The sequence below is a fragment of the Macaca nemestrina genome, chromosome 7, assembly GCF_043159975.1.
Source record: "Macaca nemestrina isolate mMacNem1 chromosome 7, mMacNem.hap1, whole genome shotgun sequence".
NCBI classification, from domain to species: Eukaryota; Metazoa; Chordata; class Mammalia; order Primates; family Cercopithecidae; genus Macaca; species Macaca nemestrina.
This window is the reverse complement of record NC_092131.1, coordinates 134,059,140-134,085,972: the sequence shown is the minus strand read 5'-3', so window position 1 is coordinate 134,085,972 and position 26,833 is coordinate 134,059,140. Positions and strand designations below refer to the sequence as shown.

At 55.0% G+C, this 26,833-nt stretch overlaps 1 protein-coding gene, 1 long non-coding RNA gene and 1 other non-coding gene across 3 annotated transcripts; 1 reads left to right on the top strand and 2 right to left on the bottom strand.

Annotated features, from left to right (window-relative positions):
- Positions 1 to 11,678: 11,678 nt before the first annotated feature.
- Positions 11,679 to 20,366, top strand: LOC105493000 (SKI family transcriptional corepressor 1). The gene is made up of 9 exons (XM_071101146.1): positions 11,679 to 11,785; positions 12,012 to 14,217; positions 15,252 to 15,342; positions 16,271 to 16,378; positions 16,890 to 16,961; positions 18,332 to 18,406; positions 18,670 to 18,744; positions 19,256 to 19,321; positions 19,802 to 20,366. Exons 1-9 carry the CDS (start codon positions 11,679 to 11,681, stop codon positions 19,894 to 19,896), a joined length of 2,895 nt encoding a protein of 964 aa, XP_070957247.1. The 3' UTR covers positions 19,897 to 20,366.
- Positions 20,367 to 20,368: 2 nt separating this feature from the next.
- LOC139364444 (uncharacterized) lies at positions 20,369 to 25,217 on the bottom strand. The gene is made up of 3 exons (XR_011626410.1): positions 25,024 to 25,217; positions 23,172 to 23,511; positions 20,369 to 21,835 (listed from the first exon to the last, which is right to left on the bottom strand). It is a non-coding gene; the product is annotated as an uncharacterized lncRNA (long non-coding RNA).
- Positions 25,218 to 26,249: 1,032 nt separating this feature from the next.
- LOC112428732 (U6 spliceosomal RNA) lies at positions 26,250 to 26,356 on the bottom strand. The gene has a single exon (XR_003020781.2). It is a non-coding gene; the product is annotated as a U6 spliceosomal RNA (small nuclear RNA).
- Positions 26,357 to 26,833: the final 477 nt, after the last annotated feature.

The following is a 26,833-nucleotide window of genomic DNA, read 5'->3' as shown; positions in this document are numbered from 1 at the left end:
TGGACCACCATGCACAGCTTGTTTTTAAAGTTTATATAGAGATGAGGGCTCACTAAGTTGTCCAGCCTGGTCTTGAACCCCTGGCCTCAAGCAATCCTCTCACTTCAGCCTGTCAAAGTGCTGGAATTACAGGCATGAGCCATTGCACCCAGCTGGGAAGAAGACATTTATAAAAGCATCTGATGGGATTGTGGCTGCTCTTTCATTTTCTATTACTCTGCATTTTTCAAATGTAACTCAATAAACATATATTATTTTGTAATAATAATAATTTGTTTTAGAAAATGTTAAATCTCTTGGTCAGAGTCCCAGCAAGGCAGTGGGGGAGGCGGGATTCAATGCAAGTCTCCTGATACCCAAATTGAACCCTTCTTTTCTACCCCATGGCCTCCTGGGTCTTTTTTGGCAATCCTGTGGGGGAGGCAGATGAATGTAGCTATGAAGGCCGGGCACGGTGGCTCATGCTTGTAATCTCAGCACTTTGGGAGGCCAAGGCAGGTGGATCACCTGAGGTCGGGAGTTTGAGACCAGGCTGACCAACATGGAGAAACCCCATCTCTACTAAAAATACAAGATTAGCCAGGCGTGGTGGCTCATGCCTGTAATCCCAGCTGCTTGGGAGGCTGAGGCAGGATAATCACTTGAACCCAGGAGGCAGAGGTTGCAGTGAGCCAAGATCATGCCATTGCACTCCAGCCTGGGCAATAAGAACAGAACTCAGTCTCAAAAAAAAAAAAAAGAATGTAGCTATGAAGGGCATGGGCTTGGAGTCACACAGACCTGGGTTCAAGTCTTGGGTCCTCCATTGACTCACTGTGTGACCCTAGGCAAGATGCCTAACCTCTCTGAACCTCAGTTTCCTCAATGGCAGAGTGGGTAATTACAGTAGTGGATATTGTTGATGTCATTATTAAATCATCCCTGCTACAGGCCATGATAAGCACAAAACACTTCTAAAGGGCTGGTTTCTGTCCCCTTCCTCCCACCAGGCACCACTGCCCCACATACACACAGACCCGCATACAACCACTGAAGTCCTGGTGACTCCCCACTTCTGAAATATTCCTTCCCCAGGAGAAATGGGGCCTCCTTCCTCTGTGATGCAGTGGCAGCTCACGGTGACGCTCAGGGACCATCATTCTCCAGCAAATATTGTTGAGGCTTTTCCCCTTCCTCCTCCCCCACCCAATGGTGATTCACTTCACCCTCTGCATTTCGATGCAAGAGATGCATGGGGCATGTGCCGCTGCTGCACGCCAGCCTTGGTGGAGTGACTGCGAGGAGGTGTTCTATCCCCCTTACTGGAGTGAGAGTCCCGGGAGAACACAGCCTGCACCTTATAGGGAGGCAGCTGTTGCTGAAGAAACAGCTTTCACTTCAGACAGGTCTGGGTTTGAGTCTTATAGCTACTACTTCCTGGCTGTGTGGCTTTGGGCAAATCACTTCACCTCTCTGAACCTCAGCTTCCTCAGCTGTGAAATGGGTATGCTGGCATCATAAGATTCTTAGGAAAACAAAATGAGATGAGAGATGCCAAGAGGGCAGCACAGTGTCTGGTGCACAGTGGGGACCCAACTTCCTTAGCTGGTGTCAATGGAAATAGAAAAGCAACTCTCCTCCTACAACACTGCCACCACCAGCCCTAATCCTGTCCCTCTCTAACCCCTTACCCTGCTTTACTTCCTTTTCACAGCAATTGTCACCACTTGGAATTACAGTAATCTTTCTTGTCCATCTCCCTGCTGGAGTGTAAACTCTAGAGAGGAGGGACTAGCTTGCCTTAATCCCCCACTGTATCCTCAGCTCCTGACACACAGGAGGTACTGAGTAAGTGTTTGATGAATTCATGGTGTCTCTAGCACCTATGCTGGGCCTTGCTGAGGTTTCAGAGAAGTCCTGGGGAGTCTCCCTGCCCCAGTGGGGGCTTCCTGCTTGTTCACTAAAAATCCCAGCAAAGCTGGTACCGTCTCTCCTGGGGGAGGGAGGATACTCATTTCTCCAGACCAGAAAAGCCAGCAAGGGGTCAAGGCAATTTAAAGGAGAGAGAATAATCTTTCAACACATAGTGCTGAGGCAACTGGATATCCACATGCAAAAGAATGAATTTGGATCCCTATCTCACATCATACACAAATGTTAACTCCAAATAGATGGGTTAATCATAGACTAAAAGTAAAGAGCTGAAGCTATAAAAGTTCTTAGAGGAAAATATAGAAGTAAATCTCACAGCACAGCCTTCTTAGATATGAGGCCAAAGCACAAGCAGCCAAAAACAAACAAACAAACAAAAAACAATAAATTGGATGCCACAAAAATTAAAAATGTGTGTGCTTCAAAGGACACCATTAAGAAAATACTATGAGTAAAAAGAAAACTCATAGAATGGGAGAAGTTACTTTCAAATCATGCATTTGATAAGGGACTTATATCTAGAATATATAAATAACTCTTACAACTCAATAATAAAAGTACAAATAACCCAGTTGAAAAAATAGGGAAATTATATAAATAGACATTTCTCAGCAAATGACTAATAAGCACATAAAAGATGTTTAACATCATTTTATCAGGGAAATGCAAATCAAAACCACAATAATGTATTATTTCATACCCAGCAGGAAGGCTATAATAAAAAAGACAAATAATTACAAGTGTTTTTGAGGATGTAGAAAGATCAGAACCTTCATCCATTGCTGATGTGAATGTAAAATGGTGCCATTCTTTGGAAAAGTAATCTGGCATTTCTTTACAAGGTTAACTATAGAGTCATGGTATCACCCACCAATTCCACACTTCGATATATACCCAAGATAAAATAAAATATGCAATCACACAAAAATGTGTGCATGAATGCTTATAGCAGCATTATTCATACACGCCAAAAAGGGGGAACAACCCAAATATCTATTGATGGATGAATGGATAAACAATGTGGTATATCCATATGATGGAATAGTATTTGGCAATAAAAAGGAATGAAGTGCCGATACATGCTACAACATGGGTGAACCTTGAAAACATTACGCCAAGTGAAAGAAGCCAGTCACAAAAGACCAATATTATATTATCCCATTTATAGGAAATGTCCAGAAGAAGCAAATCTGTAGAACAGAAAGTAGACTGGTAGCTGCCTAGGGCTTGGGGGGGAGTAGGGACATGAGGGATGATAACTAATAAGTAAAGAGTTTCTCTTTGGGGTGCTGGAAATATTCAAGCATTGATGGGGTGATGGTTGCACAACTCTGTGAATTACAAAAGAAAATCATTGAGTTGTAGACTTCAAGTGGATGGAGTATATGATATGTGCATGATATCTCAACTCAGGTTCCCTTGGGGTCATTGGAGTCCGGGAGACTGTGAGGAACTGTATGACATGCCTGGAACTCAAGTCCTTCCTCTGACTGATGTGGCATCCTGTGAATTTCCCACACCCCAGAACCTGGGCTCAGAGATGCCTCAATCTGTCCCAGCATGCAGACCCGACTCCACCAATGTTTAGGCAGCCATCTTGAAGTGATTGGAGGCTATCAGGGAAGGAGGAGCTCACATGTGCTGAGCGCCTACTCTGCCATGTGATTTGTGCAGGACTGGGACTAGAGGGAGGATTTCAGGACCCCCGAGACTGAGTGACTTCTTAAATTTTTCACCCAAGGTACATTACTCTAGTCCCATCCCTGGCTGTGTTCCATATTCCCAGCACCTTAGTTCATCATTGTGACATCAGGCCACGGGCTGTGGCTCATGCCTGTAATCCCAGCACTTTGAGAGGTCAAGTTGGGTGGATTGTTTGAAGCCAGGAGTTCAAGACCAGCCTGGCCAACATGATGAAACGCTGTCTCTACTAAAAATACAAAAATCAGCTGAGTGTGGTGGAGGGCGCCTGTAATCCCAGATACTTGGAAGGCTGAGACAGGAAAATTCCTTGAACACGGGAGACAGAGGTTGCAGTGAGCCAGGATCATACCACTGCACTCCAGCCTGGGTGACAGAGTGAGCAAGATTCCATTTCAAAAAAAAAAAAATGACATCCCTGTGAAGCCCACATGAGTACGTTACAGTTGCGGGTTTAGAGACTCAAACAGAGCAAGTCTTGCTGGCTCCAGAGCCTGTTTTCTTTCCAGCCCTTTATCCATGATGCTGATGGAAGAATCCCTGGGGAAGCCTCTTGCAACCAGGGAAAGCTTGGCAAGCCTGTCAGCAGCTCCCCACCTCCCAAGAACAAGTGTTTTGGAGGTATCTGTCTGGATAGCTTTGAGTCTGTGTGGAGGGTGGGAATCCCAAGACCTCCTAAACATCACTAGGGAGCAGAAAACCTTCTCTTGAAGAACCACATTGGCCACTAGACCCCAACAGGATCAATAACTGTGGCCAGCAAGTCAAGTGGGACGTGGGCTGGAGCTCACAACCCTCATTCTCAAATGCTCATTTCGTCCACCAAACATGCCAAGTACCTACTAAGTGCCAGGTCCCGGGTATGCAACTGCAAACACAACATTCCAGTGGGAGAGAGAGAAACACAAAAAAAAGTGACCAGAAAATATTAACCCATGAACAATCCAATGATGAAAATAAAACAGCCATGGACAGAGGGGGATGAGGGCCAGCACGAAGGCAGACTTAGAGGAGGCTCAGGAGAGGTGGACGCAGGGAGGGAGAAGGTAAGGCAGCCTGCTCTGTGGGGTGGAAGCCTCCAGTGACACTGAGTTTTCTCAATGTGTTTTCACGGGTTCATTGGAAACTTCTAAGTGTCCACACAGTCTCCCCCATGCTGAAAAGACCTTGGAAAGAGGCTGTGGCTAAGCTGGAGCTGATAGGAGGTGAGCCTCTCACCTCTGGGACCAGCCAGGATGCAGGCAGGGACCCAAGCTAGAGATTCGGGAGAGAATACTCATGGGAAAACCTGGGGCCAGCTGGAGCTGCTCAGCCACCCTCTTTTCCTTTAAGAGATGTTTTGTTTTGTTTTGTTTTGTTTTGTTTTGTTTTGTTTAACAGACAGGGTCTCCTTCTGTTGCCCAGGCTGGAGTGCAGTGGTGCAATCATAGCTCACTGCAGCCTCCCTCTCCTGGGCTCAAGTAATCCTCCTGCCTCAGTCTCCCAAGTAGCTGGGGCCACAGCTGAGCACCACCATGCCCCAGCCCTCTCTCTCTCTCTCTCTCTCTCTCTCTCTCCCTCTCTCCCTCTCTCCCTCTCTCCCTCTCTATGTATACATATATGTATATATGTATATATATGTATGTGCGTGTGTATGTGTGTGTGTATATATATACACATATATATATATAATTTTTTTTTTTTTTTTTTTTTTTTTTTTTAGAGATGGGATCTATGTTGCCCCAGCTCTTCTTTTTCTAACACCTGTGCTCAGGCCTGGGAGGCTTCTCTGTCTTGTTCGGGCAAAGAAGGCTGGTCCAGGGTTCCCTCCTTAGTCTGTGCCAGCCTAACTTGCATACCCAGGTGAGAGAGCCTCAGGAGGGCAGAGCCGGGCCCCAAGACCTTCAAACCATTCCCGAGGCCTCCTGGCTCTCCCTCTCCCCAGAAGCTTAAGCGTCCTACACCTAAGTAGGGCCACCAAGCTCCACCCACCTGCAGGGCTCTAGAAGAGAGGTGTTCATGAGCCCCTGGACTCTGGATCAATCCTTCACTCTCCTTCACTCCTGCAAAGTGGGGGTCCATGTGCCCATCCTACAGATGCAGATATGCAGGCCCAGGCAAAGTCCAGGGCCCTTCCTGGAGTCAGCAGAGGAATCGGGTCTGGGCCCACCAGGACTGCGGTTGTTCTCCCTCCTTTCGATGTTCCCAAGAACAGGGAGTATCCTGCCGTGAGGAGCGCTGGTCTCACCTATGATCCCAAAGAGCCTGGTCCAGGCAGCGGAAATCCAGAGGGTGCGGCCTCCCGCCAAGTCTGGGCCCTCTCCAGCCTCAGTCTCTGGTCCGCAACCGGAGTGAGGTGGGCCCGGAGCTCTGAGCACCTTCTCACGGGCTCCGAGGCCCCCGCCTTCTCCTCACATTTGCTCTCGGGTTGGTGCCCGGCAGGCCCCGCCCAACCTCTTTCACTTGCTTGGGCAAGGGCAGCCGCCGCGCCGGGCTCTGCCCTATGTGGCCGTCGGATTAATATCCAGATATTAAGTAAACAATAAATTAGCAAAACTACAAGAAAATTTTACAGCCCTTTGCATTTGGCAATCATTGAGTGTTAATTAGAAATTCATTACAATTAAAACCCTGCCTAAACAGGGCCTGCGCGCCTTAATTACATCTGATTTTTAATTCAGAATACGTGTTTACACAGTAAGCGCTACGTACCCCGTGATTATCCCCAATCCTCTTTATACTGTACTAATTATGTAAATTAAACCTAATTAACTGACGAAAACTGCCGTTAATTCAACTAGTAAAAGATATGTGCTCGCGGAGGAAGCGCGTCCGCCCAGCCCCAGCCCAAGCCGGAGCCCAAATGGACGCCACACCCGGGACACGGAGGCAGCGCGGACCCCGCCAGTGGGAGGAGAAGTGCGCAAGGCACAGCTCGCATCCAGAGTCCGGCTCTTCGACCCCTGGTGCCACCCGGCAGCGGATAAAAGAGAGAGAATCTTCAATAATGGGGGTCAGGAAGGCCAAGGGCAGCGACGACTGCGGGCTCTGGACGAGGCCGCAGGACCCAGAGCCCACTGAGGAAGAGGGGTCCCGCCCATCCCGTCGGAGCCTGGGTTGCGGTCCCAGCTCTGCCACTCACTGCCTGCCTGAACCTGAGCAAGTGCCCTGGCTGTGCCAGGCCTTCCTCCTCTGCATCGTGTAGTGAGGGCGATACTGAAACGCAGCGCTGCGCCCTCCTTACCGTCCCTCCTTCAAGCTAGGCCCTTTCTGCAGCATGCCAGGCACCACTTTTTGAGTCTAGAGATCAGCCTGCGTTCCTTATGGGCTGAGGGCCTTGGTTGAGGAGAAGGTCAGGGGTTGGCTTCTACTGCCGGATCCTCAGTTTCCTCCTGTAAAATGGGAATAAGTGGTTCCTATCTATTCCCAGGGCCCCTGTAAGAACCGGCTCTTCAATCAGTAAAGTGCGGTCCGCGGTGATATTAACCCGCCGGACGCCGGCCCATCGTAAAGCCCCAGCTCCTACCCCCACGACCTGCTCCCCGGTGCCCAGCCCTGAACAGCGGGGCTTCCCCAGCCTCTGTCCACGAGCCTTCAGTCCTTCTCCAACTTAGATCAGGGACAGGAGCTGGGTGGGTCTCCTGGCATTGGCCAGAGCGCGGGGAGCTGTCCGTAGCTTGGTGCTGAACGGGGACGCAGAGTCGACGCTGCACGCCCCCTGGTGCGGGGCGGTACCCTTTGTCTAAGAGGTCCCGGGGGCCCCCGCGGCCGGGCTGTTGGAAACGGAGGCGTCTTTGGCCCTCGCTGTACAACAGAGGCAGGACAGGCAGGCCCTGCTCAGGGGGACCCAGCCTATCCTCTGTTCACTCCCACCCCCCAACACCCTGGGGGCGTCCTGGCTCCAGGATCCTTGTCGCGACCACGCCGAATTCTGAGATGCCTTTTAAAAAATCATTAGGAGGCTAAGAATAATTACCGAACGGGATTGTAATTATGGGGTGGGGGAGCCTGGGCCGAGGGAGGGAGAATGAGCTGGCGGGGACTTGGGGGCAGCTCACGGACTGGGACGGAAAATAGGTTCCTATGTTCTCCCTAGGGAAGGTGTGGGAGGAAAGACAACGGGGAGTTGGAGCGGGACAGAGGCACAGCCTGGGAAAGACGCCCGAATGGAGGGGCCAGAGGCAGAAAGAAAGGGGCTGAGCAGGTTCCAGGACTGCTCTGGGAGAAAAGGGAAAGGCAGGGAGATGAGAGACAGAAAGACTGGAACTGAGGAGGGGGAAGAGGGCAAGAACCCGATCTAAAAGAGATCCTCAGAGGAGACAGAGCCCACAAATTTGGGAGAGGTTTTTGGGGCCTAGGAGAATGGCACCCTACGTCAGCCAGCGTAGCCGGGAAGAAGGCAAAGGAGTCCGTGGGCTGGGCCTGCCCCCTCCTCAGTCCCTGCTCCAGGCCTCAGAGCCAGGAGGGAAAAGAAGAGAGGGGAGAAGTGGAGGAAAAGGAGAGACACGCCCCAGAGGAGTTGGGACGCAGGAGAGAAGGGGGCCCATATCCGGTAGCCCGAGGGAAAAACGAGGCGAGGGGGGCGAGGGCGACCCCGCGCCGCTACCCGCGAAAGATTTATGGCGCCTCCCGGGTTCCAAGGACAGGCTGCGTTTGTCGCTACTGCCACTGCCGGTAGTCGCCGTGGCCGCTGCGCCCCCTGCCCAGGCGGCCTGCCGAGCCCCAGGCCATCCCTGCCATTATTAACTTCTGTTTGATTAGGGTAATTGTTCAAACTTAGGCCGGACAGTATGATTAATTACAGTTTAATTAACGTGTCCATTAAGGACACTTAATGCCAGGGGGGCAGGGAGGGGGTGGTGGAAGCGGCCGACGGGGCGCCCGGGTGCGGGCAAAGAGGGGCGGGGTGCGACTGGTAACTCAAACGAAGAAGTAGAGACAGATTGAGAGAGGAAGAGAAGGGGACCCAATGGGGCATTAGGGGAAAGAATGGTGAAGACGGACAGACCGATTGAGAGAGACAGGAGAGGGGTGGAGAGAAACGGAGTTTTGAGCAGAGAGAGGAGGTACCCAGGGGCGTCCGTAGCATCAGGGGACTGGACCTACCCCATGGGGAAACTGGGTTAGCAGCGCTGAGAGAGTAGTTGACCTCAGATCACTCCCAGTGATAACTTGGCTCCTGCCCTGAGCCTGCTGGTGACGGCGAGGGGAGGCATTCAAGGCCAAGGGCTCCCCAAACCTAGTTCCCAAGTCGCCTGCCCAGGGACGGAAACAGAAGAACGCCCCTCCTCAGGTTAGAGCTCTCCTGATACCTCCCACCGAAGTCAGGAGCATGGGGGAGGCAGATCTGCTCCTTCCCGGCTGCCATCCTCGCTGCCTGGCACCCAGGTCCCTGTCCCGGACTCTGGTGACCCTACTGGTTCCCCAGGGCCACTGTAGGCTCTACCACCCCGGCCCTTGCCTGCAGCCCGAAAGTGAAGTACTCCTCCCTGCGCCCATTCCTCTTGAGTCCCCCTTAGCCCCATCACCCGGTCCTGGCCCAGACCAAAACTGGCTCGTTGGCCAGGAGCACTGGGCCTTCTCCACTTCATTCTTGGGGACAAACTTTTTGGCCCCGGGGCCTTTCCTCCTTCTTGGCCTCTTCAGCTAGAGCGGGACGCAGGTGCAGGGCGCTGGACGCAGGTGTGCGGTCGCTTACCTGGGGAGTGCAGGCCCTGGGGCTGCGGGGAGGCGGCGGGCGCCGCGCGTGGCCCGCGGGCGGGCGGACCCGGGGAGGTCGCTAGCGACTGCGCGGGCGGTGGGTGTGGCGCCTCGGCTCGCAGCTGTCAGGCGCGCCTGCCCCGCCACTCGGGCTGTGACCGCGCTGTCCCCGCCGCCGCGCCATGCGCTCCAGGCTTCGGCCTCTAATTCCGGCCAGTCCCCGGCCTCGGGGTCAACAGCTCAGGGTTCGCATCTCCGAGCACGGGGCCCCGGCGCCCCGCGCCCGCTGAGAGCGGGAGGGGCCGCGGGTGGGAGCGCGGAGAACCAGGGAGCGCGGCTGTGCGCGCGCGCGGGGAGGGGCCGCGCTGTCACCCGGAGAGCCCGGTGGATCCCGGACTCCCGCCTGCCGCTCCTCCCGCCGCGCACCTCCGCGCACTGCTCGCCCGGCTCCAGCCGCCGCCGCACTGTGAGTACCCACGTCCGATAGCCCGTCGCCCCGGTGCTCTGCCCCTGCAGCTTTTTTTTTTCGTTTAGTTCTAATTTGGGCTCCTGTGGCTGTTGTTTTTATGATTATACCTAACGACACCACCGCCTCGCTCCCACCATTGCCAGTCTCTCGCTTCGTTGCCCTCCCCAAGCTCGTCCCTCAAGCTCCGGGAGCCGACGAGTGTTCCCCAAGCTGCTCTGGCTGCTGCTCCTTGTCGCTGCATATGGCCCTTCGCCTGTGCTTTCCGCTTTGGCCCCCGAAATTCCGTTCCTTTCCTAGGGACCCCCTTCTTCTGACTCCGGGCCCGGACTCCCTCCTCTCATTCAGGGAAAACCGCGCAGGGACCCAGGACCCTCAGCTGGGGTACGCTCTCGGCTCGGGCGCTCTCTTCACTGTATGCGGGCCAGGCACAGTTGCCGATTTCGAGAAACCGAGAAGCTGTCATTTCCCAGCCCTGCGCGCCCTCCAGCCACCTCCAGGAAGGCGCGGGGCTTGTCAGCCCGGGAGTCAGGACAGTGTTTTTGCCTCCTAAAATGATATAAAGGACTTCAACCCGAAATGAGGGTCAACTTATTTTAGTTCGATCCTCGGAGATAAAGATGAAACAGACAGATAATACATAAATAGCTTGATACTTGAAGAAGGTACAAAACAGATGAAAGAAAGAGGAGCGAGCTGGCAGAGACAGCTCAGGGACAGATAAGATCGACAAATGAGGGGCTCCTAGACAAATAGAGAAGAAGGGAGAGAGACAGATAAACAGAAGATTCCAGTCTCCTTGCTGAAGGCTTTTGAACTGGGATCCCCTGTCTGTCTGGAGTTGCCCCTCTGAAAATGTATTTACCTTCAGGGCCGACTGCAGGGGAGGAGCCCTCAGGGTTGGGCTGCCCTGGCCGCAGGCTGCAGGCGCTCTGATGGGAGCTTGGCTTGTCTGAGGACATGTGGCTGGGTCAGGCGACCTAGAGGGCCCCAAACATCAGTCCCCAAGTGTCCCCGCTGCTGAGGTCTGCCTGCACAGCTCCCTCCCTGCCTCAGCCAGAGAGCAAAGTGCAGGACCAGCAGCAACTTTTGTACCTGGAGCCTTGCAATGGCTACGAAGATGGCCGAGATTCCTTCCAGCCCATATGAACCAGGACAGCGAGGCATGAAGGATGCTCAGAGAGGTGATGCCCCTGAAAGAGGAAGCTCAGAGCCCCGGAGCCTGCAGTTGGCCCGAGTGGGAAAGACATATATGAAGGAGGAAAGCTCAGGGAGTGGGCGACTGGAAGCTAAGAAGTGGATCCCAACAAAGTTCCTTGAGAACCTCTCTGTCCCACGCGTTGACCTCGGTGGAAACCAGCTTTGGTCTGGAATACAGCTAAAAATGCAGAAAATGTGGTGAGAACTGCAGGATCCTGGTCTCACTAATAGCTGGAAAGAAAAAGGTTTATATATCCAGCCGAAATCTTTCTGCTCAACGAACGTGGGAGCCAGGCGTGAGAGGAGAAGCTCGGGTTTGTGGAAACTGGCAATGCTGTCCCCGGAAGCCGGCTCGGCACCGAGCTGGGTGCGGTGGGGGCCGCGCTAGGTCCGGGCGCGCACCGAGCGCTTCGGAGAGGGTCGGGTTCAGCACCGCGAACAGCGGTAGCCTCCGCCTCTCTCCTTCCCGGGCAGACCCGGTTCCCTCCTCCTTCTCCCCACCCCCCTCCACCCCCTGCTGTCTGGAGATAGGCAGTGACCGCCCCTCACCCTCCTCCCCATCCCTCCTCTCACTGCCCCCGCCCGCCCGCGTGCATGCGCGACTGAGCAGAGGGGCGGCCGGTCCCCGAAGTCCGGGCTTCAGGACCCAGGCCGGCAGCACCGGCAGCGAGGGTTGCCGAAGGCGCACAGATTTGGGCGCTGAAAAAGCCTGGATTTGGCAATGGCTTTGCTGTGTGGCCTTGGGCAAGTCACTCTGCGTATCTGGGTTTCACTTCCTTCCCAATCCGAAAACGGGATTGGGTTCCTTGCAGACCGGGCATTCCTGAGGTCTCCATTACCCCTTCTCCTCCCCCAAACCCCGGGGGCTTTTGTTAACGGCGCCAACATGGGTCTGAATAACAAAAGACGCCTGTCCAGGGGGTGAATGAGTTTGGACTCCCCACTGCCAAGTATCCCCCGCGCGCCCAACTCTGCGCGCCCCACTGGGCGGGCCCGAGACTCGGCGGCGGAGCTGAAAATGGCTTATCTGCTCTCTGCTTTCTCTATTTCGCAGGAGCGGCGGCATGGAAGCTCTCACCACTCAGCTGGGGCCGGGGCGCGAGGGCAGTTCCTCGCCCAACTCCAAGCAGGAGCTGCAGCCGTACTCGGGCTCCAGCGCTCTCAAACCCAACCAGGTGGGCGAGACTTCGCTGTACGGGGTGCCCATTGTGTCGCTGGTCATCGACGGCCAGGAGCGCCTGTGCCTGGCGCAGATCTCCAACACCCTCCTCAAGAACTACAGCTACAATGAGATCCACAACCGCCGCGTGGCCCTGGGCATCACGTGCGTGCAGTGCACGCCGGTACAGCTGGAGATTCTGCGTCGGGCCGGGGCCATGCCCATCTCGTCGCGCCGCTGCGGCATGATCACCAAGCGAGAGGCCGAACGCCTGTGCAAGTCGTTCCTGGGCGAGCACAAACCACCCAAGCTGCCCGAGAACTTCGCCTTCGATGTGGTGCACGAGTGTGCGTGGGGCTCGCGTGGTAGTTTCATCCCTGCGCGTTACAACAGCTCTCGTGCCAAGTGCATCAAGTGCGGTTACTGCAGCATGTACTTCTCGCCCAACAAGTTCATCTTCCACTCGCACCGCACACCCGACGCCAAGTACACGCAGCCCGATGCCGCCAACTTCAACTCCTGGCGTCGTCACCTCAAACTCAGTGATAAGTCGGCCACAGACGAACTGAGCCATGCTTGGGAGGACGTCAAGGCCATGTTTAATGGCGGCACGCGCAAGCGGACCTTCTCCCTACAAGGAGGCGGCGGAGGCGGTGCTAATGGCGGGTCGGGTGGGCAGGGGAAGGGTGGTGCTGGCGGCGGTGGAGGCGGCGGCCCAGGGTGCAGTGCGGAGATGGCCCCAGGCCCGCCGCCCCACAAAAGCCTGCGATGTGGTGAAGATGAGGCAGCTGGGCCTCCGGGGCCACCTCCACCCCACCCGCAGCGCGGACTTGGCCTGGCGACGGGAGCTAGTGGCCCGGCGGGCCCAGGAGGGCCTGGTGGCGGCGCAGGCGTACGAAGCTACCCGGTGATCCCGGTTCCCAGCAAAGGCTTTGGGCTCCTGCAAAAGCTGCCCCCACCACTTTTCCCCCATCCTTACGGCTTCCCTACGGCCTTCGGCCTATGCCCCAAAAAGGACGACCCGGTTTTAGGCGCGGGCGAGCCAAAGGGCGGTCCTGGCACTGGGAGCGGCGGCGGCGGCGCGGGGACTGGCGGGGGTGCGGGAGGCCCGGGAGCCAGCCACTTGCCCCCCGGGGCAGGAGCGGGCCCGGGCGGTGGCGCCATGTTCTGGGGGCATCAACCCTCCGGGGCAGCCAAGGACGCAGCGGCAGTGGCTGCAGCGGCCGCCGCCGCCACTGTGTACCCGACGTTTCCCATGTTCTGGCCAGCAGCAGGTAGCCTCCCGGTACCGTCCTACCCCGCTGCTCAGAGCCAAGCCAAGGCCGTGGCGGCAGCCGTGGCGGCGGCAGCGGCGGCGGCGGCAGCAGCTGCTGGCAGCGGTGGCCCAGAGCCCCTGGACGGTGCCGAGCCAGCCAAAGAGGGCGGCCTCGGCGCGGAGGAGCGCTGCCCGAGCACTCTGTCCCGCGGGCCCCTGGACGAAGACGGCGCGGACGAGGCGCTGCCACCGCCCCTGGCCCCACTGCCCCCGCCGCCCCCGCCGCCCGCACGCAAAGGCTCCTATGTGTCGGCCTTCCGGCCGGTGGTCAAAGACACTGAGAGCATCGCTAAGCTCTACGGGAGCGCCCGGGAGGCGTACGGCGCGGGGCCTGCTCGCGGGCCGGGACCCGGCGCTGGGAGCGGCGGCTACGTGAGCCCGGACTTTCTGAGCGAGGGCAGCTCCAGCTACCATTCCGCTTCGCCCGACGTGGACACCGCGGACGAACCCGAGGTGGACGTGGAATCCAACCGCTTCCCCGACGACGAGGGCGCACAGGACGAGACCGAGCCCTGCGCACCCAGCGCAGGGGGTGGCCCAGACGGTGAACAGCCCACTGGACCCCCTTCCGCCACCTCCTCTGGAGCGGACGGTCCCGCAGACTCTCCCGACGGCGGCAGCCCCCGCCACCGGCGCCGCCTCGGGCCACCCCCAGCTGGCCGGCCCTCATTTGGGGACTTGGCGGCCGACGACGTGGTGCGGAGACCTGAGAGGAGCCCGCCAAGCGGCGGCGGCTACGAGCTGCGAGAGCCTTGCGGGACCCTAGGAGGCCCCGCGCCGGCCAAGGTGAGCCCCGCGCCCGCCCCGCAGGTGGCGCCTTCCCACTTACCCTGTGCCTGGCGGGGCTGCGGGGCCGGGCGGAGGACGGGAATTTTGTTCCGCGCAGGCGTGGGAGCAGCAGGCCCAGGCCACTCTCTGCAGGCCCAGCCTCTGGCGCGCTGCGAAACTGGGCCCACCCGCACCCTCCAGTGAGGGTTTCGAAGGGAAGGGAAGTTGGGGGCGGGGGAAGGACTGGGGAACGCGTGTGCTTTGTTTTTGTTGATGGGAATGGGGAGGAGACCGGCAGAGACTGCCAGATACAGAGACAGAAAAGGGGTGTGGAGGAAGAAAGACGAGGTAAGAAAGGAACTCAGAGCCAGAGAAAAGCGCTCGCCCGGGTGGGCATCAGAGCCCCAAGGAAGAGGAGAAGAGAGGACAGTGTGGCCTTTCCCTGAGTCCGGCCCCAGCAGTACCCGGTCCCTGGAATCTCCCACCACCCCAACTCGCAGTTTTCCGAGTCTCTTCGCACTCCCGCCTTGGGAACCACAGGGTTCGTTGCTGGGAAGCTGTCTCCGGACCGCGTGCGGGGCGGGAGGGGGGCTCTCAAGTTGGCAGGGCCGGGGCTTGAGGGGCAGGATGCAGCCAGGCTGGAGTCGTTGGCCATTTTGAAAGTGAGTGCGCATACCTGTACATTCGGTTCATTAAAACACGAATCATTAACCGGATGCGAAAGGCGTCATTTGTGCCGGGGACGGGGTACCGGCGGGAGAGAAAGTGCCTAAAAGAAGCCGGGTGCAGAGGGTGGAGGACACTTTGAACGGCCTTTGGCTTGGAAGCCGCTTTGTGTTTAGAGTAATTTTCCCGCGGGGGCTAATAATTATCCTGAATCCACAAGGGCGCAAGGGTGCGCCGCGTGCGTAGCTGTGCCGGCTCAAGTCCTGCGGACGCACCAACCTCTGCCACCCCCTCGGCTTTTCCTCTTGGCCGCGGGGTAGGGCTGGGCGTCTACGGGCCGCCGCAGGGCGCCCCCCTAATCGCCTGTCATTTCTCGGCCGCCGCAGGTGTACGCGCCCGAGAGAGATGAGCACGTGAAGAGCGCGGCGGTGGCGCTGGGGCCCGCGGCCTCCTACCTCTGCACCCCCGAGGCCCACGGTAACGCCTGTCGCGGCCGCTGGCCACTGTAATGGGGGGACCGCAGACAGAGGGCCGGGGTCAAGGAAAGCCTGTGAAGAAAGACAAGGAGAGAGACGCAGAGAAAGAGGGAGAGGGAAAGAAAAATAATGAAAACAAGGAAGCTAAGCTAATACTCCCAACAACTTTCAACCTTTGGTTACTTAAAAACAACAATGACAACAGGCCCTCTGCACCACGCGCGCACACATGCTGCAGTACACCCAGACACGGAGTTAAACCCTTAACAAAATCACGCCCGACACCCCTGCAAGGCCTCTCATTTATTCAGCAAATGTGTTTAGCCGCGGGGACCCCTTTGGCTAGGCCGGATCCGGGCGGAGGATGGGGGCACATGGCCGCGCGCTTGGGTACCCCAGAAGCGCCAGGGTAGCTGAGGCCCAACGCTGGGTGGTGGGGGCCGCCCTGCACTTGCGCGCCTTACCAGGTTCCTCGCAGAGGAGGGGTTGGGGGCCGCGGAAATTCGGGCAGGTCGAGGCAGCCGAACCCCGGACGATGTCCCCCTACCCACCCCGAAGGTCGCAGCCTGGGTCGCGTTCTCGGCAAGAGTCGCGCGGACAGACCGGGCGGCCACGCGCGCTCGCGGTGCCCCAGTATCTGCGCGCGATGTAGGTCGCTGGTCCCTGGTGGGCTCGGCTGCTCATCTTTCTCTTTTCCAAGGGGCTGGGGCGGGGGCGTGAAGCCCGGAGATGAGCAGACCACGCGCGGGGGTGGGGGTGGGGGTGCCCGGCCCAAAGCCTCAGGGCGCGCGCCTGGGCGCACAGCCGGGAACCAGAGGCGGCCACGACGCTTTTAATTAGGGCTCGGGTGCCCCGACCGCGGCAGCTCCGGCAGTATCGGGGTCACGGTTTCTTTGCCTCTCCTTGAAACTCGGTTTATTGCCTTCAAGAGCCAGATAAAGAAGACAATCACTCGCCCGCCGATGATTTGGAAACGAGGAAATCCTATCCAGACCAAAGGAGTATCTCCCAGCCAAGTCCTGCAAATACAGACAGAGGTGAGCCAACCCTTGAACCCATCGCTCCCCACCGCACCCGGGAGCTGGGACCCAGGTCGCCCAGGTTCCCAGAGGCTTGCGAGAAAGGCTTTTAATCAAGTGTAAGCGGCTGCCAGTTTTCTTCCTCGGCGAGCAGATAAATATTTAACGCGAGCAGGGTGCAGGCCAGGTTTTCTGCCTCCTTGATGGATTTGAGGTTTTTTCAGGTAAGGGCAGAGGATGTACTGAAAGGAAATGGAGGGACATCCTCACCCACATAAAATAGGTCAAAGGGCACTTCCTGCCCTTAGATGGCCCATCTTCCCTGGGCCGTCTCCTCCAGGGGTCACTCTTCTACTCCCTACCATGATGTCTTAGAAGGTGGGTAGTACCGGATGCCTGTAACTGTCTCCTCTAAAGGCAGAGGGTCTAGGGTAGGTCCCTGACTCGATGTGGTTCCTGAGAAGCCCACCCCTCCCCTCTCAAGGGCTCTCCCAGAACAGAACCCCTCTTATCTGCCCTTGTATCCCAGGCGAAGATGGGCTTACCTTGGATGTCACAGGAACTCAGCTGGTGGAGAAAGATATCGAGAACCTGGCCAGAGGTGAGGCTAAATTTGTGAAAAAGGTGTACACTGTGCCTGAGGGTGATGGGTCATTCCTGTAGAGGGGTGTTATCCGTGTAGGGGGTGAGTGTGGAAAGACATGGCCTTGGGGGGATCAGTTTTCCTTTCTTTGGGTGGAAAGTATGATCCTCTGGACACATTACCCTGGCACAGAGGTATGTATGTGTGGGTGGAGCATGGGAGTAAAACAAACCCCCAGAAGTTTATTGGAAGTTTGGTTCCCAAGGCCCAGGTCTGTCTGAATAGCCTTGCAAGAAAGAGAAATGAATAACGATGATGAGAACTTTTGATGCCTGTGGACAATCAGACAGGACAGTCTGAGTCCTCTAAACTCAATGGAAAACAGGACTTCAATGCAAGATTGCAGGGAAGCATTTATTTTAGGAATGTGAGAGGTGTTTTTCTTTCTCCTGGAATTGACGTATAACCACCTCCACCTTACCCTAAATGGAGTGAGGATGGAGCTTGTTTGCAGAATGGGGATCCCTGGGGGTTACTGCTCAGCCTGTAAGGAGGAGACTATGGTTTGAGGTGCAGAGTAGGGGAGTCTCTAGCCCCACTTTGCCCTTCTACCTTTCATTCTTGCATTTCAAAGGAGCCTCTTCTGGTGGAGGGCCCAGATACCCATGACCTCATGGTCAGGGCAGGTGCCACATCTATCCCTCTGGAGTTGGTTCTGAGGGTACTCACAGAGGCCTCTACACCTAGCTCCCTGTCCCTCAACTAGCCCATAGATGGTCTTCGGAATTGGTGGCAGGAGGAAGACAAGCATTGGTGGTCTTCCATTCTTCCTAGTTACAGAATTACAGGAAATGCCATTACCTTCAAAATCATTGGTGCTTTATAGTGAGGGTTCTTAGCATGGATTTGGCAGTCTTCAGACCTCCTGAAATTGTAGGCAAACTGTTGTATGTGTATTTTTCTGGGAAAGGTGTCCAAGGCTCTGACCAAAGCCTCCCTGATTTATATGGAAAGGGTGGGGGTGGGGGAGGGTCTGTCACTTGAAGTGGGAAATCAAGTTTCTGTGGGCCAGCTTCTTAGATTAGGGAGTTAGGAACAAGTTAAAGCAGTTGCCCAGCTGCATAGTTCCTGGAGCCAGGGCTTAGATTCCACCATCCTGAATTTACTCTCCTGGGCATCCTATCCCACAGCCCAGTTTCTTCACCCAAATCCTTTGAATGCAGTTGGTAAAGCCAGAGAGTGGAGGGCCTCCACCTACTGGTCATCCTCCTCAACTCTCCTCTCAGGGTTGTTGGCCAAGGCAGAACCTGGGTGCTTTCTAGGTCCCCTGAGCTCCAAATAACCCTGCTTTACCTCCCCCTTTACCTCCCGCTTTTCCCCTTTCCCAGACGAATTGCAAAAACTGCTCCTGGAACAAATGGAGCTCCGCAAGAAGCTGGAACGGGAATTTCAGAGTCTCAAAGGTACCCACTGCCATCCTGCCTCATCCCACCTCATCACCGAGCCTTCCACCAGGGTGCCCCAACCTACTCCGAAAGCCAGGTGCCAGGCAACTGGCACTAGGCGCCCTGCAGGAGCCAAGAAACTGTCCTTTTCCAGGGTTGTCGGCGAATGGCTGGGTGGGAGTGGGGGTAGGGGTGAAAGCGGGGGGGGGGGCAGGGAGTGAGGAAGTGGAGCTGCGGGAGGGGGCTGTGCGTAACAGCTCTCACTTAATCAATTTGCACAGATAATTTTCAGGATCAAATGAAGAGGGAATTGGCTTATCGAGAAGAAATGGTGCAACAGCTGCAAATTGTCAGAGGTAAGACGGGAGTCAGGTGAGCGCGTGCACGGGCCGTAACTGCCTCTAGTCTGGCAGGAGCCGCAATGTTGGCTCAGTCATTTGGATTTAAATTGAAGGTAATTTAACAATTATTTTTTTTATTTAATATCCTTTGTATACTCTGATTAGCCTCAGAATGGCAAGCGAGCCCAGCAAACGGCTTGCAGGCATCATTACATGGAGTGATTGAACTTCTTATCGCGGCAATTTCCATGGTTTCTAAATTAAAAATCGAGGCGTAAAATTACCTGGGAAGTAATGCCTAAGTTTGCTTTAATTTTGGTTAGATCCGTCTGCCTCTAAGCGCCATCCCAGGCCATTTCCTTCCTCCGCCAGTCTGCAGTTAGGAGCTCCGGTACCCCCTCCCCCGTCCCTGGAGTTGTGTCTGCGCGGAGCTGCGCCCTGGGGAGAGGAGGAAGCTCGGGCTGTGACCCCGGCCTTTCGGAGGGTGGTCTGCGTTTCCTGACTGGCCCCTCCTCTTGTCTTCCAGATACCCTGTGTAACGAACTCGACCAGGAGCGGAAGGCGCGCTACGCCATCCAGCAGAAATTGAAAGGTGCGGAAGCCAGGAAACAAAAAATAGGAGGGGTGCTGGGTGCCGGCCGTGCTGTCGAGTGAATGAATGAATAGTGGGACTAGTGAGGAAGGCCACGATCCACATGGATCAGAATCTGAGAGGGAGAAAAGTGGAAACTGATTTTAACGGGAAGATTATTCTACGATGGTGGGGTAAAGAAAGCCACTTGGGCTTTGGGCGCCAGAAAATCTGCCTTCTAGTACCAATTCTGGCTTTGAGCAGGCTGACCCCTCTCTTACTGTGCCTCAGTTTCCTCTTCTGTAAAATGGGGCTACTGAACCAGAGCAGTGGTTCTAAATCACCAGCCTTTGTCCTACCTTCCTGCCTTCTCCTGATCCGCTGCATTGAGATTCCCTGACCCCAAAGGGTTGGGTAAGGTCGGGGAGGGGAAAGGGTGGACTGCGCGGTGAGGTCAGCCAGGAGAGGAGCCCAGAGTGACCCTCGCGACTCTCTCCCCAGAAGCCCACGACGCCCTGCACCACTTCTCCTGCAAGATGCTGACGCCCCGCCACTGCACTGGCAACTGCTCCTTCAAGCCCCCGCTGTTGCCCTAGGGCCGGCCTGGCCGCACCCCTGCGCCCTCAAGCCATGCTGCTCCTTGTAAATACCCGCTGCCGCGGCGGCCCTGAGCGAGGAACAAGCCATTCGGACCCGACCGATGTAAATACAGCCGCCCGTCCGCCCGCCTTCCTCCCGGGCTCCCAGACCTTGCCCGCCCCCTCCCGGGCGTCCCAGTCCAGGGCGCCGGCTTGGTTTCCAAGTGTAAATACCGCCTCGCACCTCAAATCCCCCTACCCCGTTTGAACTCTAGGGCATCGGACCTCAAGGGGTTAAAACTGGACAGACGGGGGCGGGAGGGGAGAGAGCCCCCTCCCTTTGTATAGCCTTGAACCGGATTGTGAATACAATGTAGCAACTTTGCTGGCGCCTGCCCCGCACTCCCCGTCCCCTCCACTTCTGAAACTCCTGTTCCTAATGACAAAGTGGCTATGTGCAATGGATATAAATGTACTGTGAGTCTCTCGGTTCAGTATTAGGTTCACTTTAATTTATTTATGCTGTAAGTTATTTTTGCTTCCTTCTCCTGGACCCACTTCCAGTCCCGTTTTGCATTCCCCTTTGGATTTTGCTTTGTCTATTTTTTTTGTTGTAACCTCTTGATGTAACAGCACTTTAAAAGGGCGACAACTGACTCACGAGATGGCAACCACCTGGAGCCTGTTTGGGGAGACCACCCTATACCCTTGACTTTCGTTTTTAATAATTATAATAAAAAAAAAAAGATGTCACTTCTGGGGCTACGGAGATGGGAGTGCATCGGCGGAGAGGGGCGGGCGGAGCACTGTCCAACAGGTGGGGGTGGGAGCAGCCTCGCGGGTTCTGGGGCGCCCGGGGTCAGAATCGGGCCTGCTCAGGTGGGCAGCAGCGAGCACTCAACCTCTCCACTGTCCCCTCCAGACACTCAATTTTCCCCCACAGAGCACTCCCTCGCCGCGTTTAGGACCATCCCTTGGGCCCGTGATGGAGGAGGGGCATTATGTCATGGTCCTTAGAGCAGAGGTCCCCGGCCCTTTCTTCAAGCGCTGGAAGGCGCCGAAGGTTCATCCATGCCCATTTCCACGCCTGCCACATCGGGGAAGTTACTTCCGGGGCGCTCACAGGGCTCCCTGCCGGGAATCCTAGGTTCAACCAGAATTGTCCCTTTAAATGGCGCGGGCACCGCCGGCCTGGCCTGGGGGCGCTGGGGCTGGGTGGAGGTCGCAGCGCGTAAGGTGGGTCTACGCCCGGCAGGCCTGGAAAGGAAGGCGGGACTTGGAGAGCTCGGTCACAGGCGGCCTCCCGTCTGCCCTGCCGCTACCCGAAAGGAGGGACCCCGGTCCGCATTTTCTGTTCGGTCCATTTTAGTCCGAGAAGGGCTAAGGACTTGCCAGGCCTCCTCTGGGGCGTCCGACATCCGGGTCGCGGTTGGCAAGGCCTCCCAGCGGCCTCAGTTTCCACAGCGCACCTCCCGCTTGGGCTAGAGACGATGTTGCAAACTGCAGAACACTCTTTTTGCGGGGAGGAGAGTGTGGATGGAGTGGGAGAGAGCGCACGGCACTGGGAATCATTCAGCCTTGGCTTCCATTTCTCGCCCTCGGCTGGCTAGTGGGGGTCCCGGGTTGCGCCCTTCTTTTATCTTTCCTGGGTCTCTGTTTCGGCCTCTGTGAAATAACACGCAGGCCTCCGTCCATGCGGCTCGTAGAAAGCGGACGGCAGGCCCCGTGCCACCCGCCAGCGGCTCGGGACAGGGAGCCCTGGGCTGCAGGGACCGGGAAGTTTCGTGGCGGGTTGTCTTGGTGGGCTTCGGACGCAGCCGGCGAGTAGGGGCGCGCTCTGGGCCTCCCCGAAGCTGCGCAGACGGGGAGTCCGGCTGCGCGGTACAGCCGGGAAGCCAATCCCTGGAGTCCTTTGCCCTGGGGGTCGGAGGCTTGGCGTCCCAGAATGTTCCAATGGCTCAGCCCAGAGCGGACACCAAGGAGGTAACAATGTTGAGGGCGCCCGGCACACCGCGAGGCAACGCCTCCGGACATACCATCCCTGGGCAGGGTCCCTCTAGGGAGCGGGAACGTTTCATATGCATGGGACCCAGCAGATCCGTTCTCCGCTGGACCCATGGCGAAACTGAGGTCCAGAGAGGAAGAGACTGGAGACCCCAGGGCGCGCCAGGGCCCGTGGAACTGCGACAGGGCGGGACAGCGCTGGTGTGGGAGTTTGCCGGCGCCTTTCCCCACCGCGGATTGCACCTTTGGAAGCCGCACTTTTCTTCCCTGTAAAATGGGCATAACCATTACCACCCAGGCAGGAAGTTCCGTGGCTGAGGCCCGACAGAGGAGCCTGGCAAATGCTCCTTCCCACCCTTCCTTCCCAATTCCCCCCAAAGTGGAAAAACTCCTAGGCGGCTGGGGCCTTCCGGAAGGGACGCCCCATTTGGGCCGGAATCTCTGCGGACTGGAGTCGTAGGCGGATCCGACCCAGAAAGCTCAGTCGCAAAAATCCTCCTGGGCTTCGCGTCCCTTTAGAAGTGGTTTGTTCCCCCCAAAATGTTAATAACCAAACGATTGGTATGGATGTAATTATCAATAATTATACGAATTATTGCTGATTGCGGGGCTCGTAGCTACTTTAATTAGTTTACCAGATTCTAATTAAGTTAAATGAAACATTAATAGGGAAAATATGCTTTAAAAAAAAAAAACCGGGATTTAAAAAAAGTCTATTTCTCGCCACAATGTTGCCACCTTGCGACAGATTTTAGGCATTACAGCCAACGCCCGAATGCCCAGACTAGGGTGCCTGGGCTCCCAGGGAGAACAAGTGGGGCCTGGAAGTTGGGAGGAGGCAGTTGAGCACAGAATGTCCTCCGGGCTGTTCTCCTGGGGTGTTTGGTTTGGCCTGGTCCCCAGCGGTGCCTACAGGAGGTCTGGCTCTGGAGTCCTGGGTCTGGGATAAGGGACCAGAGCGCACGGAAGCCGGGAGCCCTCTTATTCAGAGGAAACCGGGACCCCTCTTGGGCGCCGCAGTGGGACAGATGATCTCTATCCTCACCTGTCCTGGCAAATCCAGAGTGAGAGACTGAGTAAAGCTGGAGCCACCGTTGGAGACAGCATCAAGTGGTTTTATTTCTCACCCCCATGGGAGAAAGCAATAAGTTCCTTCCCATCTCCATTTCCTCTGCAAATCAGGGTAACCTGTGTGCTAAAGCACCACTTATTAGACCCCTCAGCTCCTGGAACACAGGTGACTCCGTGTTCTAGTGGCACTCTGTTCATGAGGCTAGCAGGGCACTCACCTCCGTTTGTTATTCTTGGTTGTTTAAGTGTCTGTTGCCCTAAGAAAGTAAGTTGACAGCAGGGGTCACACCTTGCTCTTCCTTGCAATCTACAACGCAGGGCCCAGGACTCCACAGGCACACAACACATGTCTAAATGAATGGCTTCCAACTTTGTGGTTCATCTAGGTGCTGAAAATGTCTAAGGGAAGGAATCCCTAGGTGCTTCTGGACAACAGCCACTGAGAAGCAATTAAGCTCATTTGCATAAGTTTAATTAAACAGGTTTACTGCTCAGAAAGAAGATCCTTCATCAATAGGATTAGTTTTGGGAGCAGGCGTCAGGTAAGTGATTGTCAACCTAGAAAAGGAAAACTTTGTTTCTATTCCAACTATGTCCTAAAGAGGATACTCCTTCACTCCGTCATATTTTTCCAGGTCACTGGCACACAGGTCCACCCATTCCTAGCTACCCTGCTCTAAAGTCTTGATCCATTGCAAACATGTGACTCCTGCCTTGAATTCAGAATACCAACAAAAGCAGAACTGGATCTGCGTGCTCTTCCCATGAATTCTAAACAGCCTCATCTCCTCTCTTCATCCTCAGATGTTTGGCTAAGAGTACAAACTCTGGAGCCAGATTTACTGAGGTCTCAATGCTGCCCTGCCATTGATGAATGACACTGGGCAAGTTGTTGAATCTCTCTGTGCCTCAGCTTCCTCATCTATAACATAGGGAGATGAACAGTACCTACTTCATAGAACTGTTTTCTGTTAATATGTGTAAAGCACTGAGAACAGCTCCTGGCATACAAGAAGTGCTATTGTATAGGTGTTTGCGAAGATTACAATTCCCTCTGAGTTCACTTTTCTGAGACTCAAGCCACGAGTGCTTTTAAAGAGTCCCAGAATGGACCCCAGGCTGTTACCTTCCTCTCCTCCAGAGGCCCAGAAAGGAGGACAAACCAGTGCTTTTTCAAGCCTGGACTATTGAGCTTTCTGGAGACACGTTCATAAGAATCTGCAAGCACGCAGGTTGGAAAGGCATCCTGCAATGCCAATGCATTGACTCTATGTGTCCAAAGAGGCTAAGACTTGCCCAAGTTCCCTCAGCAGGTGAGTGTAGGGTGAGTGCAGAGGAAAGAAAGTCAGCCAGGTCTCTGGATTTTCTGGGACTAGGAACTGCCTGTGTCTTTCAGAATTTCTGTTATGAGACAAGTTTCTTTTCTTTCTTTTTTTTTTTTTTCCCAGGAGAGACGGGGCTTCACCTTGTTGGTCAGGCTGGCCTCGAACCCCTGACCTCGGGATCCTTTCACCTCAGCCTCCCAAAGTGCTAGGATTACAGGCGTGAGCCACCGCGTCCAGACAATTTCTTTTCTTTTCTTTTCTTTTCTTTTTTTTTTTTTTTCTTTCTTTTTTATGAGACGGAGTCTGGCTCTGTCTCCCAGTGCAGTGGCCGGATCTCAGCTCACTCCAAGCTCCGCCTCCCGGGTTTACGCCATTCTCCTGCCTCAGCCTCCCGAGTGGCTGGGACTACAGGCGCCCGCCACCTCGCGCGGCTAGTTTCTTGTATTTTTTTTTTAGTAGAGACGGGGTTTCACCGTGTTAGCCAGGATGGTCTCGATCTCCTGACCTCGTGATCCGCCCGTCTCGGCCTCCCAAAGTGCTGGGATTAGAACAAAGTGAACAGTCCTTTTTGGGCCAAGTCCTTCACTCTTGGATTCTATTTTACTCCCCATAACACCCCCTTCCACATACATAGACTAATAATATTCCAGTCTGATGGATTGTCTGTGCTGAAGGAGAGGGAGTCACACCGACGTTGGTCGTTTTCTTATTTGGCATCCCTAGGGAGACATTTAAAACTACTCACCCAATTGCCCAAGTAGCCTCCAAAGAACGAGGTTATCTCTAGGGGAAGAACAGAAATCCAGTCACCAAAGATTGTCCTCTAACGCCTTACATCGAAGGCCCTGAGCCAAGGAAGAGGCGGAGATGTCCCGCGGTCCCCTATTCTCGGCTGTTACCTGGAAAGGATCATTTCACCTCCACTGAAGAGAAAAGGAATGGGTTCTGAATGGAACGCTGCCCGGCAGCTCCCAGCTTCCGCTGGTAGAGTACCCGCCGCTGTCCCTGGGTGGCTCCGGGGCTTCGCGCCTGACCGTCCTCTTGCGGCGCGCCTGGAGGCTGGGAGCTGTGCGACCGCTCGAGGCAGATCGACTGAGGTCCCAGTGGCCGCAGGGCCCACGAGATGGACTACGTGCATGCTCAAGCACTAGCAAAGCTGATGCACCATTTCTCTGTTGGAAAGATATTTCAGAAAACATTCACTAAGTCGTCGAAGGAAATCTGAATGTGGTTGGACTTTGTTTCCTCCTTATCTTTCCACTTAGGACTGTGTTTTTGCAATTCAATTACCTGAGGACTGGGTCCCGATTTTTTCAGGGTCTGTGCCTCTATAAGTCTTATCAGGCTTTACCTCTCAGTGACTGGGGTAAAATGATGACAGTAAAACAGTAAAACCCACAGGGTGGGGCAGTCTGGAATTTTTAAAACATTATTTTATTTTTCTGCCCTCTCCCCCCCATTTTCTTTTTTCTTTTCTTTTATTATTTATTTATTTGGTCAGGAATATTTCAATGAAATATTGGTGAAGCCCTTGACAAATGGTAGATATTCATTAAGTGGTGGCTTTTTTTTTTTTTTTTTCCCAAAGGATTCGGTCACTCTTGTTGCAAGTTCCTCATACGTTTGTCGTTGCACTAGGTCCTGTTATGTTTCGGAGCTGAAATGGATCAACTCTGGCAAGACGAAATTTCCTTAAGTGTAAGGTACTGCAATACTCAGGATTGTGCAGAGGGAAGCAGAGACAAGATAGGAAAGATCGCAAACTGGGGCCGGAGAGCCAGATGCAAAATGCACCGCAGAGATGAGTCTGCCTACGCCCCACCTCCTTCTATTCCGTCTCCTAGGACTACTGCATTTTATTTGTGTTAAACAAAAGATATAGCCTGTAGATGAAAGATGTTTTCAGTGGTAAACCGTGCACCGGCGTATAAACGTGGTGTAAAACAAACAAACAAAAACAAACCTGGGGCGAAAAATATGGAACGCTTCACGAATTTGCGTGTCATCCTTGCGCAGGGGCCATGCTAATCTTCTCTGTATCGTTCCAATTTTAGTATATGTGCTGCCGAAGCGAGCACGGTGTCCAGAACTTGCCAGAAGATATATAAAGGCAAGAAATAGAAATACTTTACATTTACGGTAAGTATGTCATGGTCCATTTTAAAACATAATTTTAAAATTACAAACTACCCAAGAATTTATTACTTTCTGCATCAATATTTTGTACTAATATCTTTATGTTTACAGCCAACTTAATTCTAATTATCTCTCTAACATTCTTGCATCGTATATGCAAATATGAAGGACTCATGGGAAATAGGCCCTCTTCCCGCCCGACCTTTGCGCGCTCCCGGCGGACGGTCACGCTCCGTCACGTGGTGCGTGCTGTCTCCGCGTCTTTCTGCGGGGGCAGAGGAGGCGCGGAGGGATCAGAACCGGGGTTTTAGTCGAACGCTGCGCGGGGGTGATGTAACACCGACCCTCGAAACTACCGAGCAGCGTCTGCGCGGCGCGAATTCATTTTTGGAGCCAGGGGCCATGGTGCCCATGGGGTC

What these genes read in the sequence shown, in the direction of transcription:
- LOC105493000 (XM_071101146.1), top strand. Translation starts at nt 11,679, where the DNA reads ATGGCTTTGCTGTGTGGCCTTGGGCAAGTCACTCTGCGTATCTGGGTT. An exon ending in CTGCACCCCCGAGGCCCACG is followed by an intron (nt 15,343 to 16,270) that starts GTAACGCCTGTC and finishes ATTGCCTTCAAG; the next exon opens with AGCCAGATAAAGAAGACAAT. An exon ending in GGAATTTCAGAGTCTCAAAG is followed by an intron (nt 18,407 to 18,669) that starts GTACCCACTGCC and finishes CAATTTGCACAG; the next exon opens with ATAATTTTCAGGATCAAATG.